This window comes from Gambusia affinis, linkage group LG09 (genome assembly GCF_019740435.1).
Source record: "Gambusia affinis linkage group LG09, SWU_Gaff_1.0, whole genome shotgun sequence".
Lineage (NCBI taxonomy): Eukaryota > Metazoa > Chordata > Actinopteri > Cyprinodontiformes > Poeciliidae > Gambusia > Gambusia affinis.
Window position 1 is genome coordinate 16,132,661 of NC_057876.1, and position 18,339 is coordinate 16,150,999.

Here is an 18,339-nt window from a genome sequence, read left to right on the forward strand (position 1 = left end):
CCACCTATTTGAAAACAGTAAATTTAATCTGTGCTTGTAACTATTGTTAAATGCATTTTTTTATTTTTTATTAATCGGTCATCAAACTTGGCTACAAACGAAATAATTGTTTGCTTCACACAACTCCTACAGTATCACACACTTTTAAATTGCAATGTAAAGTGCACTTACAGGATTCAGTTGCATGCAATATTGCTGCAAATGCCTCTTGCTGCATGGTTGACTGAATATAAAATGAGCGAGGGTTTTAAATGCAAAGATCCTTTGAGTGCATTTCCTCACATGCACACGCGCACACGCACACACGCATACACGCACCTGCTGGCTAAAATAATAACAATCACAGACAAAAACAGAAATACACAGAGAAACCTTGGTTATTTCAATTTTGCCTTATCCCTGCAGAATTTGTCTTTGTGTTCCAGTGGATTACACTTTAAAGTACATGGGTAAAACAAAGGCTGAAACCATGTAATTGCCCCAAAGAGCGGTTGGGGGCTGGAGGGTGTGTGTGCGGGTGTGTGCATGCGTGTGCGTGTGCGTGTGTGTGTGTGTGTAGAGGGGGGCTGGTAGGGGTAAGGGATAGAGAGTAGGATGGGGTAAAGTGAGAAGGGGAGGGCGTTTCACCCAGCAGAAGCTTTTATAGCTCAGCACTCTCTGCTGTAATCACTGTATTAACATGCATAGAACATGAGTCTGACAAAGCCATGCAGTCCAACAAGTCCAGACATCCCTTACAATAAGTTCAGGGTCTAAATCTTTTAGGTATTTCCCAATCTTGAGCAACAGATGATGATAAATTTCTACCTAGGACATTTTAAGGAAGATATAACTATGTTTCAGGCTCCCCAGTGAACCATGTGCTCCTGGCACACTATCAGGCAACCACAGTTTTAGATCACACTTTTAACAAGGAACAAACAATTGTACAGGCAATCGATGTTTTTCAGATCCCCGCTCCACAGTCACACCTCGTTTAATCAACAGAATTGTTTTCTATGAAAACAATCTCCGGGCTGTACAGCTACATTCAGTGTCTCCGAAAGAACCACTCGGCGGGCTTCCACACAGATTTGATTGTTGCACACAAAGAAAAAGAAAGGTAGCCAGCCCTCCACAGCCGTGATTGAATTATTCAGTTTGGCAAAGATTTGGCAGCAATTGTGTGGAGTGTTGCTTTGGAGTGCGACAGCAAAACAGCATCTTCTTGTTTCCTGCATCACTGCACAGCTCATGCATAAATAGCTTTTGCTTAGACAGCCAATATCGCTTTGGGACAACTTCACATCACACCTTAAACATGCTTGCTGCTTGGTAAATTGACTCACACCTTCCCATAGCAGCCCATGACATTAAATGCTTTGGATTTCAGACTCTAACATAACAGAGTTACCGTAGGTGTTTTTCTGAAACAGGTACCGAACCAGGGCAGAGCATGTTCCAGCTTTATACATACACAATGTAGGACAGCTTTTTGTCAAAGTGACAAAGCAGTAAGTAGAAAGAGAAAAACAAACATCCAATTTTTCACAACTGCTGATTTCTGTATTATAAAATATGCATAGTATAATCTCAAATAGCAAATGCAGCATTCAATTGACTCAAACAATCTGAAATCTTAAACAGGCACTTTATACCATGTGTGGCTGAAGACAGTAATCTCAGTGGAGAATGTTAGCGACTTGCAAAATCGATGTAAGAAATGCATGTTTTTCGGCCATCTCAATATTCCTCCATGTTACCCAGATTAATAACGGATATGTTGGGGTTTTATGTTTCAGGCAGGGGACTGATAACGGAGAGGTACTGATTGCACTGATTACATTCTCAAGGTTGAAGAAAGTCACAGGAGTAGAGCTGCACACTTTGTCTAGGATAACAAACTTTACATGTGGTTTCTGATTAATCTTGAGGGGTCATTATTCTTAGCTAATTACAAACATGCCTGCCTGATTACAGCATAGTGTCTCAATCTGTTAACATGGAGAAAAAAAATAGTAGATTGTCAAAACATTTGTGAACTTTTCCACATTTTTTCATGTTACAACCACAAACATGGAGGTATTTAGATTGCACGTGATAAACACAATGTGTTACGACTGTGTAGTAGAACAAAAATGGTACTTGACATGTTTTTACAAATTAAAAGTATTTTCTGCATTTGCACACAACCCTTTTTAATCTAATGCCACTAAGCACAATCTTGTGCAAGAAACTGCATTCAGAAATCCCCTTGTTAGGAAACACAGTCCACCTGTTTGTAGGCCTCAAATTTGTTTCATTTGAACAAACAGCTTAATTCAAAGCAAATAACATGCCATACAAATCAGGGCTAAAGTTAAAGCCAGGTTAGGATATAAAACAATATTCAAAGCTTTGTAATGCAAACCTTTACAAAGATGCCTAAAATGGTACTCTGGGCAAAGAGAGCCTTCATAAGAAAAGTCACTAAGCAGCCGTGGTAACTCTGGAAGAGCTGCAGAGCTCCATAGCTCTGACAGGAAAATATGTTGTTATGCACTCCGCTAATCTAGTCTTTATGCAGCAGTGACAAAAAGAAAGTCATTGTTGAAAGAAAGCCACAAGAATTTGTCTGCTGCTTGTCGCTGTTTGTAAAGGGGATGTAGCAAAAATGTCAAAGAAGGAATTCTGGTAAGATGAGACCAAAATAGACTTGTTGGCATGTGCAAAATGTTATGTGTGGTGAAATACTAACGCTGTACATTGCCCTCTGCACAGCATATTGACACTGAAACATGTTGGTGACACTATTGTCTATGTGGGAATGTTTGCTTTCAGAATAAAGGGGAGCCAGTAAGCTAATTGTGTTAATTACAAATGACCTAATTGTGCCTTTGTAGTTGGGAATTTGATTCTTTTTTTCTTTTCGGTTTCTTGTTAGAAAAACAAGCACACCACCTGATGTAAAAGTAAAGTCAGAGATCACCGGGAAATCCCATTTATCTAGGAATTACTGAAGGTTGCAGTGACACTGGCGCAAAAGTTCACCTTCTAACTTGACAACTGGCCTTAGCACACAACCAGAGCTGCAATTGAAATTACTTATTGCCAGATGCTCTCTATGCAGTCTGACTAAACTATTGCTAGTTGGCAAAGATTAAAGAAATATTTCAGCAAAGCTATGAAAGTCACGCCCAAAAAGACTCATCTGTGATTGAAGCGATATATGGTTTTAAAAAGTAATAAGTCAGAAGCATGCCACCTTGCACAGGTGATACAGTTTTAAAACATTTCAGTTTTGATTTGACAAAGAATTAAAAGGTACTCTTGCAGGGCACTGTATATTTCCCATGATTATAGAATAAACAACAACAACAAAAACTTGGACCTTGATAAAAAGAAATACATATGACCAAATAATTCTATTAAAGACCATATGGACAGGCTCACCAGCAACAAAAAGAACACATAGATCTGTGTGTGTAAACTCCTGTGTGTTGGTCTGTATGTGCTGCAGAGTTATCATTGTATTATATGTAATCACATTCACCACATATAACCAGCCTCCTGGCCTGTTGGATGAAATTGAATAATGTGTCCTCATAAATCATGAATCAATAAGTGTCAACAAAGAAACTCTGGAAGCAGTTCCCTCCCAGAAACGCTTCGGTAAAATGATGAGACAACTTCAGCGTGTTGTCTTATGCATTTTAAAATCGATCTACACACCTATAAGGTGCAACAGCCTAAAACTGACCAGCAGTTTTAGCTTTAAGAAAAACACTTTTCCTTCACCGCTTCACTGATTTTATTTTATCTTTTGCGTAGAAGCACCCGCTCAAACATCATCCACAAATGTTTGAAGTTAATGTTCTGTGTTTGATAGTCTTAATTTCTTTTTGCATATTTAGAGCTTTTCGGAAACTGACTCATTATACTCTTGAATACAACTGAAAAATGAACCATTCATTTAATTAACGGAAAGAAACAGTGCTGCACTGAAGATGTGTTGAAGCTGTTTTTAGGTAAACGTGATGCATTTAGAATGCTGTGGTTTATCTATTATTAGAAATGTGACATTTATGTTTCTTCTTTACCAGAACACTCTTTTATGTCTGCGCCATTTTTCCTTAAATCACCAAGGACACTTTTCCCAAGGGAACTGATTAGCTCTCTTTCTCTCTCAGTTTTCAAAATGTGAAGTAACTTTGATAAGCAATTAAATACTTTCTGTTGTCAGGCTTTGTTTTATGCCTTTCAAGTCTGTATTTTTGGATCAAATCTGCATAAACACTGCACCGCAGGATGTTTGAGGGGTGCTTATTGTACCTTCTCGCATCAATCTCTCTTAGATGTGGAAAAGCTCTGCATTGGTGCATCGCTGTACATCACAATAGAAAAGGTATCATTATCAAATGATCATTACCAGCTTTTTCACAGAGGGAAGAAAATAATAACAATAAACAATGTTGATCCCATTTTTCTGTATTTCTTTTTGTCTGTGTACTTCAAAGGAAGTGTTCGCGCCACATTTACATAGCTTTTTATCTGTAATATGTCCCTAATTAGTGATTTATATCTAAAACTTTATTTCTTCATTTCATTTCCTACTTGAGTGCAGCACTGGTGCAGCACAGAGGAGAACATGGTTATCTTTCTGTGGCTAAAATGAGCATGTCAAATGTCTGCTCTTAGTATATATAGCACCCATTAATGGTGTCCAAACAACTAAGGCTACTTTTACTTCCAGTGGCCACAAGCTGTCTGAACAACTCCTCCAAAATTAACAGTAAAAGAGCAACGCAAGGCAGGGCAGCTAAAATGACAACCGAGCCGAGTGGCACAAACTAATACAGTGAATTAGAATATCAATGAAAAGTTAATTTCCTTCAGTGTTTAATTTTAAAAAGTAAATTTAGTACACACACACACATAAAATGTGCATCCCTGTAAGTTGCGATGATTAAAGCTTATAACTTTTGACAATCAAAAGTTTTCTTTATCTGAAAATGTTAATGTCACATTAGAACAGCAAAAACCATCTGAAGCACAAAACAGTTCGCCTACTGAAAAGTACGTCCATGTACTGTGCAGTACCTGTACTGGATTCTTAATTGGGGTTCTTCTGTGCGAACTACTGCTGAGATATTAATGGGTTTGGTTTAGCAGCAACCTTCACCTCATCTAAATTCTTGGATCCATGGTGTCTTGTCTTACTCTTAAGAATACCACATAGATTCTCTACTGGTGTTGGTAGTTTAGCAGTGTGGGCAGGTATCAAGTCTGACTTGTTTCACAATCCTCCCAAGGTTGCAGTTATCCATTTTGGTTTGGGTATTGTTTTCCTTCCACTTAGCTTTTCATTAATCTGCTCAGATATAGCCCACTACGAAAAACAAGCATTTTTGTACTGACCTATAGAGGCTTGCCCTCCTTGTGGAGGGTCTTAGTGACAACTGTTAAGTCACTGGTCTTCCCCCCAATGGTTTAGGCTATAATGTAATATTTTGGTATTAAAAATCTATTTCTATTGGTCTTTTGTAATATTCTGATATTCTGAGGAACTTTTGAGCTTTTTATTAAATGTTAATCGTCAAGTTTCCCTTTTTGAATCCAGTTACTGAACTTGATTAACATTAGGATGATATTCTGAGTTATCGCAGTAAACCTACATTAAATGCCAAGAACAGTAAGTAAGAAGAGTCACCATATATTCCATACAATGCAAAAGACTTTAATAAATTTCAGAAGCTCACACATACATAAACAAAACATTTACATTTTTCTCCACACAGGCAAATAAAAATCAATTACAAAGATAATTTAAGGTGCATATTTTACTTCACATTAAATAAAAGTGAGGTTTCCTGTCTCCCTTCTCCAAATATATATTCATTTCCCCAATGATCAGGTAAATCTAATTATTACACAGTGCTAAAAAGCTGTGTGTAGTTTATACTGTGACTCCTACGCAGCAGTGAATACATTTGATACCATAATTGCAAAGATACCATAATTGCAGGAACATATCTTCCTTAAATAATAACAGCCTGCCTCAGAGAGAGAGGCAACACACATCAAATTAAAAGCTTTAAAATAGGCATAGTCTGTACAACCATGACAAAGTGGGACTGGGACGAGATCAGAAATGGCCTTCTGGTCCGTGCAGTAATTTGATTTACCTATTTACAGCCTCTCACACACAGGGGGAAACAGCCTTTTGCTCCTGTCCTTTCTGTACATTTCTGAGTGAGTACACAGTCTATGTCTACATTAATGACTCTAATTCTATGGTTGTATGTATGTACTGAAGGCGCCTGTTCGGCCTTACCTAACAAATAAGTCTTTAGCTTTTCATTTAACAGGAATATTGAACATCAATGCAGCTAATCAATTACTTTGTTTACGGTGGAGGGTTTTCTACTCAGAACATTTTGTGATGATTTAGACATAAAGAAAACGAAATATTATGCTGGAACAAAAGCCAATAAGTATTGTTGATTTTGCTTCCTCAAAATTAAATTTATTGCTGTTTTAAAAGAGAAGTCTGGGTTGCATTTCCATAATCAGGCGCACAAACTCACATTACCATCAGCTCACACAAAACCACTGCCCGAGGATTATTATTTTTCTTCTTCTTTTTTTTTTTTAAACCATCTGGAGTCATTTAAATGTGGATCTCGTGGGTAAATCACTTCTGATTTAGGAGTAGAAAGCGACACACAAAAGGTTAGGCTTAGCACGCTTCAAATCTGCCCTACATAAACAGCTTTTGATTATGACCCGAGCAGTTAGTCCCTTGTGATTGTGGCTTAGCTCAAAGTATTAAACATGTCCTACCATTTCTTACAGTGTAATAACAGCTTGGCGATCTTTAGCACAGTTGTATTAAAAAAGGGAATGCAGTTGTATTGTGGGGCCAAGTGTACTTCTGTTACATCAGCCTCACTTGTCGCTCAGCGGCATCAAAAGTGGAACAGAAACAGGCAAAAGGGTGAAATAAAACACGTGGGCTCAATCCTAATGTAAGCCTGCAGGTTGAAGGCCCTTGCAGCATAAATACATTTTAAGTCATAACTGATAAAAGAAAACAACAACAAAAGAAAACCAACTAAAAAACATAGCAGGTAAGAAAATAAAATAGCCACTAGGCAGCTTTCGAAAACAAGGCAAAGAAATGCAGTCGATAAATATAAACACCATCAACTTTGTGATAGATATACATACATACATATCAACATACTTTACACATACGGACTGTATTTAACAGCTATTGTACAGATCGGCTGAGTGAGTGAAACATTTTCAGGGGGGGGAAGTTCAGGCCAAATCATTTTCACTCAAGAAGGGAAAATGTAGCATAGAACTCAATAAAGCGTTGTAGCTTTCCAACAGACTCACAAGAAGAGCTTTGTCAAGTTTTAGAAAAGCATGTCTCCTTTTTTCTAAGACAGCCCGCCCTCCCCCCTTTCCCGACTTCCAAATTCATCTTTGAAACTGAATTGAATGAAGAGGTGCAGTTTGAGGCTGTAGAGACAGTAAAGTACTTGTTTCACCTCTTCAGTTCTTCCTTCTTTGCCCTTTTTCCCTCTTTCCTCCCTTTTTCCCTCTCTTTAGGAAGTGGGAGCTAGAGATTGATTTTAATCCTGTGGGAGCGAGCTGTACCTGTGCCACAGAGTGTGCCATAGTGTGGTGGTTTCAGTGCCATCTCCTGAAATATAGAGAGACAGACAGATATAGGGAGATTGTAGTTACAATGTCAATGAGCTCCGAGCAACCTAAGCTGTAGCCTTATTGGTGAAAGGCTAAATTGAACACTGAGTAAGGAAAAAAAAAAAAAAAAACATCTCTGGAAAGAGAGTGGAGAAAACGGAAACAGGCGTTCTTCAAGGCACTGCTGGCAATCAACTCATTATCATGTCAGGTTGCCTTGAAGAACGCCCCAGGTGTCACACGTTTGTGTATTTTCCTGTACTTATCAGAGCATGCAATCTTATCCAATTGTCACTCCCAATTTGTCTTCTTTGTCTCCCACCACACTAGTGCAGCACTCTCCATTTCCCCTAAAACAAACATTTGATTCAATTTAGGCCCACTGTTTCGCTCGGACCCTTGCCAGTGGGTCCTCTGATATGTACAGAATATGACATTTCACTGTTACTCACAACGTTATCAAACACATCAGCTAGTGTTCAAAAATTGGATAATCAGTCTGGCCTGACAGTGCTTATATTAGCTAGACATAGTGATCATGGATGAAGTATTTCAAGAGAAAGGTATAAATAAAAAAAAGCAACCAAAAAAAAAAATATTAAGGACAACAAACATGGGCGATAATTATGGTATTATTGACAATGTCATGATTCTATTGTCTTTTAGAGCTTACACAAAATCTTCAAACGTGATTTAGGTGGTGGGTGGTGCACCATTACGGTTTGTGTTTCTCCTGACAACGAATATTTCCAAACAGCAGAATTTGTCTTTCTTGAAAACATGGGAAAGTGAGGTAGCTTTCTTTCAGCTCCCCATGCAGTCCACAGCATGGGGAAAGGGCATCTCTGTTATCACTATACATACAGCCAAATTCACAACCTTTCTATAGCACATATATAGTTTCTATAGTGCATGTATCGTCAACAGTCACAACTGTAAAGTACTTTGACCTGCCATGGTGCTGAAATATCCGATACAAATAAACTTAATTGATTGATTGATGTCATTAAAAGGAAACTCTACCATTAAGCAGTCCATCTCCACACCAATTTTTCAAAATCAAAATATACCCACTTGTTTAAAAGTGTTATGGGTTTCAAAACCGCAAAAACCATTCTCATAGTCTTGCTATAGTATAAAATCTTTTTATTACAATGCCAGAGATTGTGATAGAATGACTTGAGTTTAATCATTTTTGCATGGAGCCCTTTATTGCTGTATACTGCAGGTTATTGGGATGAAAGAAGTTTCCTACCCCTTTACCTTGAAAATCTGACCGTTTGGGAATCATCGAGGTTTGAAAACCAACTACTGGAAAATGAGGAAATATTTATTGTGGTGAAAAGTGAAGATCTATTCAGACAGACCTTGCTTTGACTGAATTTAGCAACTAAACTCAAAATAAAGATATTCATCAACACTAAATCCAATTTGAGAAAGTATTAAACCACTTACATTTTCACACGAGATATTTAAGTTTGCTTTCTTATTTGAACGCTCTCTGCATTGAATGTTTGACGCTGCTGTCTGTCCCAGTCCACCCAATCAGCCTTTTGTCATTCCAACAGGAGAATTTCCAGACAACTACCAGATCTAGGGAGGCACAGGAATGTGCTTTCAAAGCCATTACACAAAAGTCTGCGTATCATTTGTTCTTTCCATTTTTAACTGACAAACAAAAATCAAAAGATGAAAAAGTGATTGATTTTTTTCAGTTACTTATTTTAGAATTGGGTACAGAAAAACTGAAAAGTTATTATTCTTCATATTTTCAATTTTAGTCTTGAAACAAAGATTCTAAAAAAAACAAACAAACAAAAAAACAAAGACAAAACGGTTGTAGGGCTGAATTTGAGTTCAATATGCTTCTCCTCTGGTTTACGTAATCCAGAAAGTCTTCAGCGTGTACGTTAATTAGCTAAACAAATGTCCCTTTCTAAATAAAGTTTATTATTGTTATTGTAACAAAAAATAGTGTAAAAATTAAGCAGCATAGCCATTACAGTAGTGAAACATAAGGGAAAAGTAACCTACAGTGTTGTTAAATATTTTAAAAGTCAAAAGTACTCCGAATGCCAAACTTTAAACATTATTCAGTAAGGAAAAAATTAATAAAGAGCAGCGGAAATTATTCTTAAGCACAGCTATTTTTCCCTTGCAGTCTGTCAAACTAAGTTTCCCAGTGGGATTGTTGAAACACGACCCTCTCCTGCATGCAACCCCCGTCAAAACTTCTACCTTACGATGGTCCCTTCTCTGACAGAATTACACATTTAAAAGCAGTGATTGCAACATGAACTGTGAAATTCTAAATGTGAATTTAGTTTGTATATTGATTGATCCAGCCAAAACCATCTCTCATCCTCCATCTAACCAATGTGTTTTTTCTCTTTAAATCATCAGATGCTCATTTCAAAGCATAGCAGAATATTCATCTGCTGCACCATGCAGAACATTTCTGCTTGTCATACCGGCGTTGAATAAGTCCATAAACAGGCTAGTATGTGGGCCCAGCACTATCACGGTGTCACTAGATAACCTGAACTTTTGCACGCAGAACGGTTTCCAGGTTACGTAAATCCAAGCAATGAAATATTAAAATAAAATCCAGTTTTTCCATTTCATATTTTTGATCAAAGACTAAAATTGCCAGTATGAGCAGGTTCAACAACAAACAAAAAAAAAAAAGTTGTTTGAATTTATGGTTGTCAATTGAAAATGGAAATAAGAAATCATACACAGATTCACAAATGATATGCAAATGCAAAAACCCAAACGGTACCCCATGATGATCAGGCGGATTTATACAACTGGCAGCATCAACCAAAATAAATTTAGAGAGGAAGCATGAATGCTTGGCTTAGAAGGGGTGAAAAATATAACAGCTGTATTTTGTGAAAGTGGAGATGTTTAATATCCTCTAGTACAATGTTGAATCCTGCATATTTGAAAAATTTCAGTTAGACTTGAGGCTCTGTATGTTAGCTTTCCAACTCTGAAAATGTTTTACTTTTCTAAAAATGGCATCTTCACAGAAGATCACTTCAACTAATTCACACTATCCCTTAAGAGGAACTGTTTCAAAACTAGTCTGCATTAGATATCTCAATATCAATCAATATGTTAAGTCATTTATATGTTTTAAATGTAATTATTTTATCAGCAGCAGCGATAATTTTTGTTTTTATTTCGAATAAAATGTTGTGTTTCCTCAAGGTGATCATACTGTAAGAATCTGATCCCAACACATGAATAGATAACAGGACACAAATAAATCATATAGTAGTTCTCCAGGTTGTTAACATAAAATGTATTATTCCATTGCCTTTCAATTGAATTATCCAAAGACAATCAAAAAAATGCAACGGGGGAAGACAGTTAACTCAACACGACTATTGCTATAAAAACATTTATTAAAGTAATTTGAGCATATGGACTATGCGACAACAAAATCTTCTTGGGAGTTTTGCCACTAGAGGTTAGATTTAAGAAACAGCAACCCTTCTACAAACGCATTCATTAACCCTTTTCCTTTCATATTTTAAGTGTGCTTTTTGAAACCACTAAAACAGGGTGAAAGTAATTTGATCTGCCCTCGGTAAAGCACATGTTCTAACAAGAGCTCCTCATCACTGAAGGCAGATTGACCTCTAATATCAAAGGGGGTAAGGGTTAAAAGAAAATGATGAGACTGTGGGAAGAAGTGAGAGAGGGCAGAAGCTGGCATTTGCAAATACAGCTCTCGCTGTATAATGAAGCCATATGGTGGCACAAATCTGTAGTCTCTGAAGTATTTTTACAAGCTTTCCTCCTTATCAGCTACATCTGTAAGTCCCTGAAAACATTTCAGTGACCTTCAACCATAATTATCTCCTGTGTTCCCTCCTGATTGTTATTCCATGGGTGAGTTTTTTTGGGGTTTTTTTTCTTGTCAAAGCATTATTTTTATTTTTTCTCTGGCATTTCGGTGTGAAGTCACTAAAGCAGTGTCTGTCACTTTGATAAAGCAAGAGGAAAAAACTTAACAACCTGCCTATGATCCCTGCCTTTGGAGCTCTGGCATGACGTCGCGCTGATGAGAGATAGAACTTAAAGAACAAATGCCGCTTTTTGTTTTAAGAACTGCACTTGAAATCATTTTGACAAATACCAGAGTGCTCACTTATTCTTTTTGTTTCATCTGATAAAAGGAGAAAGCCACACCTTTTGAAGAAATGGCCCGGTTTCAAGTATTTGTTTCTAGTCTTGCAAAATGGAGTTTTCTTCGAAGTAGCATGGAGATTAAATCAAAGCGAGATGAAAATGTAATTGGGGCCCCAGCAAACCAGGGCTGCTGGTCATCTACCTCACATCTCTCGAGCACAAATTGCCCAAAGATAGTTTGTGGCATCCCTGATTATCTTAAAGGACGCCTGCCTTTCCCCACCCCCCTCTTCCTTATCAAACCTTATTCGCAAACCAATTACAGTGATTTTAATCATACTGTATTACAAGTGATTAACCCTTTAGTGCATTTAATTAACCTTTGCAGCCACGGATTCTCATTGGGCATAGCTCCATGCTATTTTTTTTCTGCGACACAGGCTTTAAATAAGCACACTTTAAACTTGTGGGAAATGTAACATCTAAAGTGGGAGGAACTGCATGGCAGTTGCTTAAGGGGACACAAAAATTAGAGACTGTGTGTTATCACTGCAACCCCGTTAGAGATGGCTGCTGGAAAGCAGAACCCCGGAGAGCACTTTTTTTTCTGATATATTATTCAATTGCTGGGACCCCTGTGACACCGAAATATGAAAAGATTGTAAACATGAAACCCATCTTCAGAAAGTCGAGAAAATAAATACCTTAGAAATAATGAGATATAAACATAGCCTGAAGATTTGGAAGAATGTTTACTAATCAAATATTCATGGGTTTTAAATTATCTGCTCAAAAATACTCCACTCTGATCAGCAACACAAGTGAAAATCAATTTAAATCTGTGATGAGTAAAATACATCAGGGATAATAATAATTTTGAATTGTTAGACGCACACTGAATATTTCTGCATATTCTCTGGCAGTCATTACAAGTAAGAAGGAAAAATCCTTCTGACAAGTTGTCAGTTTGTCATATAAACACATTATGGATTTAATCTTCAGCACCAGGGGCATGTAGTAAGCTTATGCATGATGTGGTGTGGCAGGGCATAGCTTTTGACTGAGGTTTCAAATAAAAGGTGTATGAAGGGAAAAGACTATCAGCTCTGTGTGAGTGTCTTCATAAATTAGCCTAAGCACTACACTTTACAGGATCAACAGTCATTTACAATGGCACTATGAAGAATTTTAAAGCTTGCTACTTGTCACACATAATGTGCTGCAAGGCAAAAAAAAAAAAAAAAAAGAGGAATAACACTACCAGAAATGAAGAAAACAATAAGGATAATGATGGTGTGGATACAGACAAAAGATAGCACCTAATGGGAAAAAAAGCATCAAACAATATTGATGCAACATCATGAAATTGACCCAGAAATATATGAGTGATCAAAACTGCAACAGAAACAAAAGCCACTGAAACCAAGTCACGATCAAATTGGTAAAAAGCAAAACATAAGAAAAGAGTTGAAAAAAAAACGTCTAAGTTGATTGAATATTTTAGTCTGCAGTAAAACTAAATGAAGCGTCATGCCAGTGGGAATAAATTATTTCTCTGTGCTCAAGCTAGTCAACCCTTTGTAATTAAAATATGCTGCTGATGCCAGGTCAAAAACTTAGTCATTAGAGACACAACAATAGCTTTCTTCGATGTCATGTCAAACGCACACTAAAACACATCAAAGTGGCAAGACAGCTTTGGCAAGATTAGTCATCGTCCAAATCGTACAATTTAAAGAATGCAAAGAATGTGTATCTGCATATGCCATTTATAAAAAATAATTGGGGTCATTAAAGTGGAACATTTATGGGCTTAATGCAGAGTTGTCCAGGCAGGCATTTTATGGACTATTGCACCCTTGGTGTTTAAGTATATTGGTCCCCAGGCTCTGCATCACCTTGATCTCCATGACCCCCTCCCCTGTCCCGAGCGGTACTCAGTCTTCCAAACAGCACTGGGCTTGTGCTGTCAGGGCTGAGTAAGGCCACCTCACCTCATGTCTGATTTACATTTATTTCCCCTGCCAGTTGTTATTTATTGGGGCACTTCGCATTTGGCACATATCTTTTAGGGAATCATAAGCCTTTTGCTGTACCCTGGTATTCAAATGAGTCTCACTTGCACAAATCCTCACTGGCGCATTTAAGACACATACTATTTTAAGGACAGACACCACAAAACAGTGAGGTCACTTGTCAAGCCTCACACACACACACACATGCACACACAAGTTCTTATTTTTTTTGTTCTGAGCTATTACTTTCACACTTTATGGCTGAATGAATACCTGATAAAATGAGGACCCTTTGACACATTTTACATGCATTGTTAAACATATCAGCCAGATATACACAGCTTAATTTGCCCTTGACCTCAAATCCATCAGAGAGTTCAATCACTGTTTCCTATCCTCCAGGCCTCTAAATCACGCTTTATGCCACTAACTACGCAGTCAAGGTAAAAAGAAAAAAAAATGTTATTACCAAAGTCTTTCACAATTTATTTAACCTGCATTTTCTAGGATGCAAAAACAGTATAAAACAAGGTTTGGGCTATTAGTTTGATAAATTATGTCTTATTTACATTTTGTGACCACATTTTTAGGTGCAAATGGCGTTTATGTAGACATGGTCAAGGTTTGTGTGAGAAAACCCCTTGGCTTCATGCTCCCTCCCTCCCCCTTTTACATCAACTACCAAGGGAAAGCATGGGGAGTGTGAGTGGAGACTAGTGTGGGTGGGTTTAAAAAAGAATTCATGAATTACCTGCCGGGTGGCGATTTGCCCTGCAGCCTTGAATCCCCCCTGACAGCCGCACTCTGAGACACTGTATGGGTCGGAGCTAGTCGATGAACACTTGGAGAGTGAGTCGCAGCCCACCACAAACGTATTGTCCAAGGGGAGCTCCTGGATCACGTGATGTTTCTTAGGCGCCACCGGAGTTTCTGGTTTGATTTGAAATGTGGGCTGAGGGGATGCAGATTTATAATGCTTGGCTAAGTCTGGGCTGTCAGGTTTGAAGGTTGTAGGCGTGGTCGCCCAATTGTACTTTCCCATGGTCTGTTCCTCAAGCTCTACAGGAAGATCCAGGGTGCCATTAACATGCTCATGTGTGGGGTCTTCAGGCTTGGATTCATCTATGGTCACAAAGTTTAGGAGAAGGCTCTTAGGAGATCGCTTCTTCCTCTTCTTCTTCTTCTTGATTTGACGGTTCTCTTGGTTGGGTGACACCCACTCCCCACTCTGCTTGCCTTTCTGTACTACTTTATGTCTAGGTGTCTGCCGGCAGCGCACCAAGGCGGTGACAAATATCACCAAAATAACAGTCATGGTTCCTGCTATGATCGCTATTACAACAATTACATATCCGTTGGTTTGAGGCGTTATCTCATTGTCCCCTATATTACGATCCAATGGTGTTTCCATACTTTTTCGCAGCTGCTCTTGGATAAAGGTAGAATTTGACACAGTGTCATTGACAAACAAGTGTACAAGTGCAATAGCATGTAATGACTCAGGTTGGCCTAAATCTTTGACCTTGACCACCAGTCTATGCAGTCCCTGATCAGCTAGTACAATTTTCTCCTGCAGTGTTATGTTACCCGTTGTTTTGTCGATGGAAAAGAGACCTCGAGGGGAGACCCTAGATGTGATGATGATGTTGCTGATGATACTGTACTGCAACTCAGCGTTCATACCTGTGTCATTGTCAATGGCAAACACTCTGGTCACCACAGAACCTGGGGAGGTGGTGGTTCGTACGAGGTCATATGAATAATTGGAGGAAGGGATAACAAACACAGGGCGATTGTCATTCACATCGACAACATTAATTGTGACCTTGGCATAGGAGGAACTTGGAGGCTGTCCTCCATCAACTGCTTTGACCATGAAGGTATATGAGCTTTGCTGCTCCCTGTCAAAGGTGATATTTGGTTTGATCACACCAGTTTGAGGGTCAATGATGAAATTGTCTTTGCCGTTCAAAATAGACAAGGTGATAACAGCATTATCTCCAGCATCTGTATCTGTCACTGTGATCAAGCCCACTGTCCCATAAAGCGGCAGGTTCTCAGGCACATAGAAGTTGTACTCAGGGTGAGTGAAAGCTGGGCTGTTGTCATTGAGGTCCTGAACAATTAGCCTAACAGTGACATTACTCTGTAAGGGTGCTGAGCCATTGTCTCTTGCTATGACAGTGAATGAGTACCTCTCTTGCTTCTCTCTGTCCAGTCGTTTCCCAACAGAGAGAATTCCTGATCGCCTGTCTATGTTAAACCCGTCCGGTGCATCAGGGCCAAGAGTATAAATAATCTCAGCATTGTGTCCGCTATCTGCATCAGTGGCACTGATTTTTATTAACTGCATTAAGGGGTCATTGTTCTCTGGTATTGACAGTTGAAATTCAGGTTGAGGGAAAATGGGTGCATTGTCATTCTCATCCTTGATTTTAATTAAGACCATAGCAGAAGTGTTCAAAGGAGGCGTTCCTCTGTCCGAGGCCACTATCTTAATAGCATATTCACGAGTGGTCTCATAATCTAAAGGGGCAGCTGTCTCCAGTAAGAACTGATCATTAAAGACAGGCTTAAGCCGGAAAGGAACATCATGGTCAGTGTAGCAAGCCACTTTGCCATACAGATCGGCATCCTTGTCAGTAACAGTAATAAGGGCTATTTTGGTGTTGAGAGGAGCATTCTCAGACAGTAGAACAGTCCCATTTACCAGGTTGATAATGTAACGAGTGTCTATGGAAGGAACATTGTCATTAACATCTGTGACATTGACAATCACTGTGGCTCTTGATGGGGTTGAGCTGCCATCACTTGCGAGAACAATGAGTTTATGAACAGGAGTAACTTCACGGTCTAGAGGTTGCTTTACAGTAATCAGTCCAGTAGAGCTGTTGATGGCAAAATGACGCTTGGTTGAGGAGGAGATCTGGTTGCTGAATGAAAAATGGACCTGTGCATTGGAACCCAGGTCTGCATCTGTGGCATGAAGCTGGGCCACAGAAGTCCCCATCGGAGCATTTTCTGGAACAGAGACTTCCAACTCACTGTCCCTGAAGATAGGACGATTGTCGTTGACATCAGAAATGGTAACCTGGAGAATGGCAGTGCTAGATTTAGGGGGGTTGCCACCATCTTCAACCTTGATCTTCATCACAAAGGTGTCCTTTTGCTCCCGATCAAGATTCTGCTGAACAATGAGTTGTGGCCACTTGTCACCTTCAGGGGTCTCAATGATGTCTAAGCCAAACTCATTGACACTCTGAAAAGAGAAAACATCTGTGGTTAATACTGATGCTACACATGACAATGTGAGTATTTTCTTTAAGGGAACAAATTCAAAACTCTAGTCTAAAAAATTGACTGGTAACCAGAATAGGCCAATTTTCAGCTTGACCATCAGGTCAGAAACTCAGAATTACAGTCTTTCCAATTAAATGAGAAAGTAAAATGCAGATGCTAACAGGTCACACAAACAAAAACAATTATCAATCGTGGAAGTTATTACCGTGAGAAGAATCCTTAAAGGCTGCCAATGATTATTATTTTTGGTTTAATAAAAAACATTGTTTGCCAATATGTGCACACATTTGGTTAACAGCTCTTGTGTTTGTTTAGATCATTACATGTTGTTATTTATTTTTGTCGAGACTTAAAGAACTGGGAGATATTTTCTTTGGTGGATTTGTGCCGGCTGTTTTTTGGAAAAGATTAAACAATAGTTTTTCCTTGTGCCTTTCTGCTTGGTTCCTGATACTTTTCAATAATTAATGAAATACTCTCTACTGGAATCAAAGCAATCACAACCTTCTTTCAACTGTTCATAAGCTGTATCCACTGGATTTTTAATGATGTATGTTTGGTGATACACCTTTGAGGATGGAAGGTCTCCTTGCCATCCCCCTGATCTTTACCTCCCTCCACAAATTCTCTAACACATCCAAGTTGGAACTATTGTTAGACCACTCCAAATGCTAGCATTACATTCAGGCTGTTTAATGAAGAAACATGTTGGTAATATTCAGGGTTTACTTTAAAATTAGATCTAGCAGACACATGGATGGTTTTGGACTTAACTGTCTGTCGAAATGTAAGAAAAGCATATTTTCTCGCTGTTAATAATTACATTTCTAGTGATATAGAAATAATTCCTTAAAATTCTAAGACATTTCTCCACTCTGCCTGGTTAAGTAGAATCCATATAAATGTGCTAGAATAGTGCTCAAAACTGATCCCATATTGTGATTTATTGCTTGCGAGAGATCAAAACGAAACTAATTAATCTGCTAGAATGTGACCAATCTTTGAAATGAATCAAGTATGTTCATCCTCTCTATACTACAGCTCGAATGGAACCATTTACTTTTTTAGCCTTCTAATTTTTTGCCTTCCCCAAAATGAGATTTCACTTTATTCTCCTATCATGCGTCATGTCAGAATGGAGCAGGCAACCTTGCACGATTTTCAGCTTAATTATCAAAGGGAAAAAGATTGAGGGAAAAGAGACAGA

General features: G+C 38.5%; 1 protein-coding gene across 6 annotated transcripts in view; it reads right to left on the reverse strand.

Moving 5' to 3' along the window:
• The window catches only part of pcdh11 (protocadherin 11), a 370,226-nt gene that overhangs the window by 129,934 nt on the left and 221,953 nt on the right, over positions 1-18,339 (reverse strand). For 4 of the 6 annotated variants that reach the window (XM_044126903.1, XM_044126905.1, XM_044126904.1 and 1 more), the window contains one exon: positions 14,584-17,091. In XM_044126903.1, coding sequence (XP_043982838.1) covers positions 14,584-17,091 — 2,508 coding nt within the window. Of the gene's footprint in view, positions 1-5,658; positions 7,673-14,583; positions 17,092-18,339 lie in introns of those variants that run through there. The other 2 variants (XM_044126907.1, XM_044126908.1) reach the window with 1 other exon arrangement.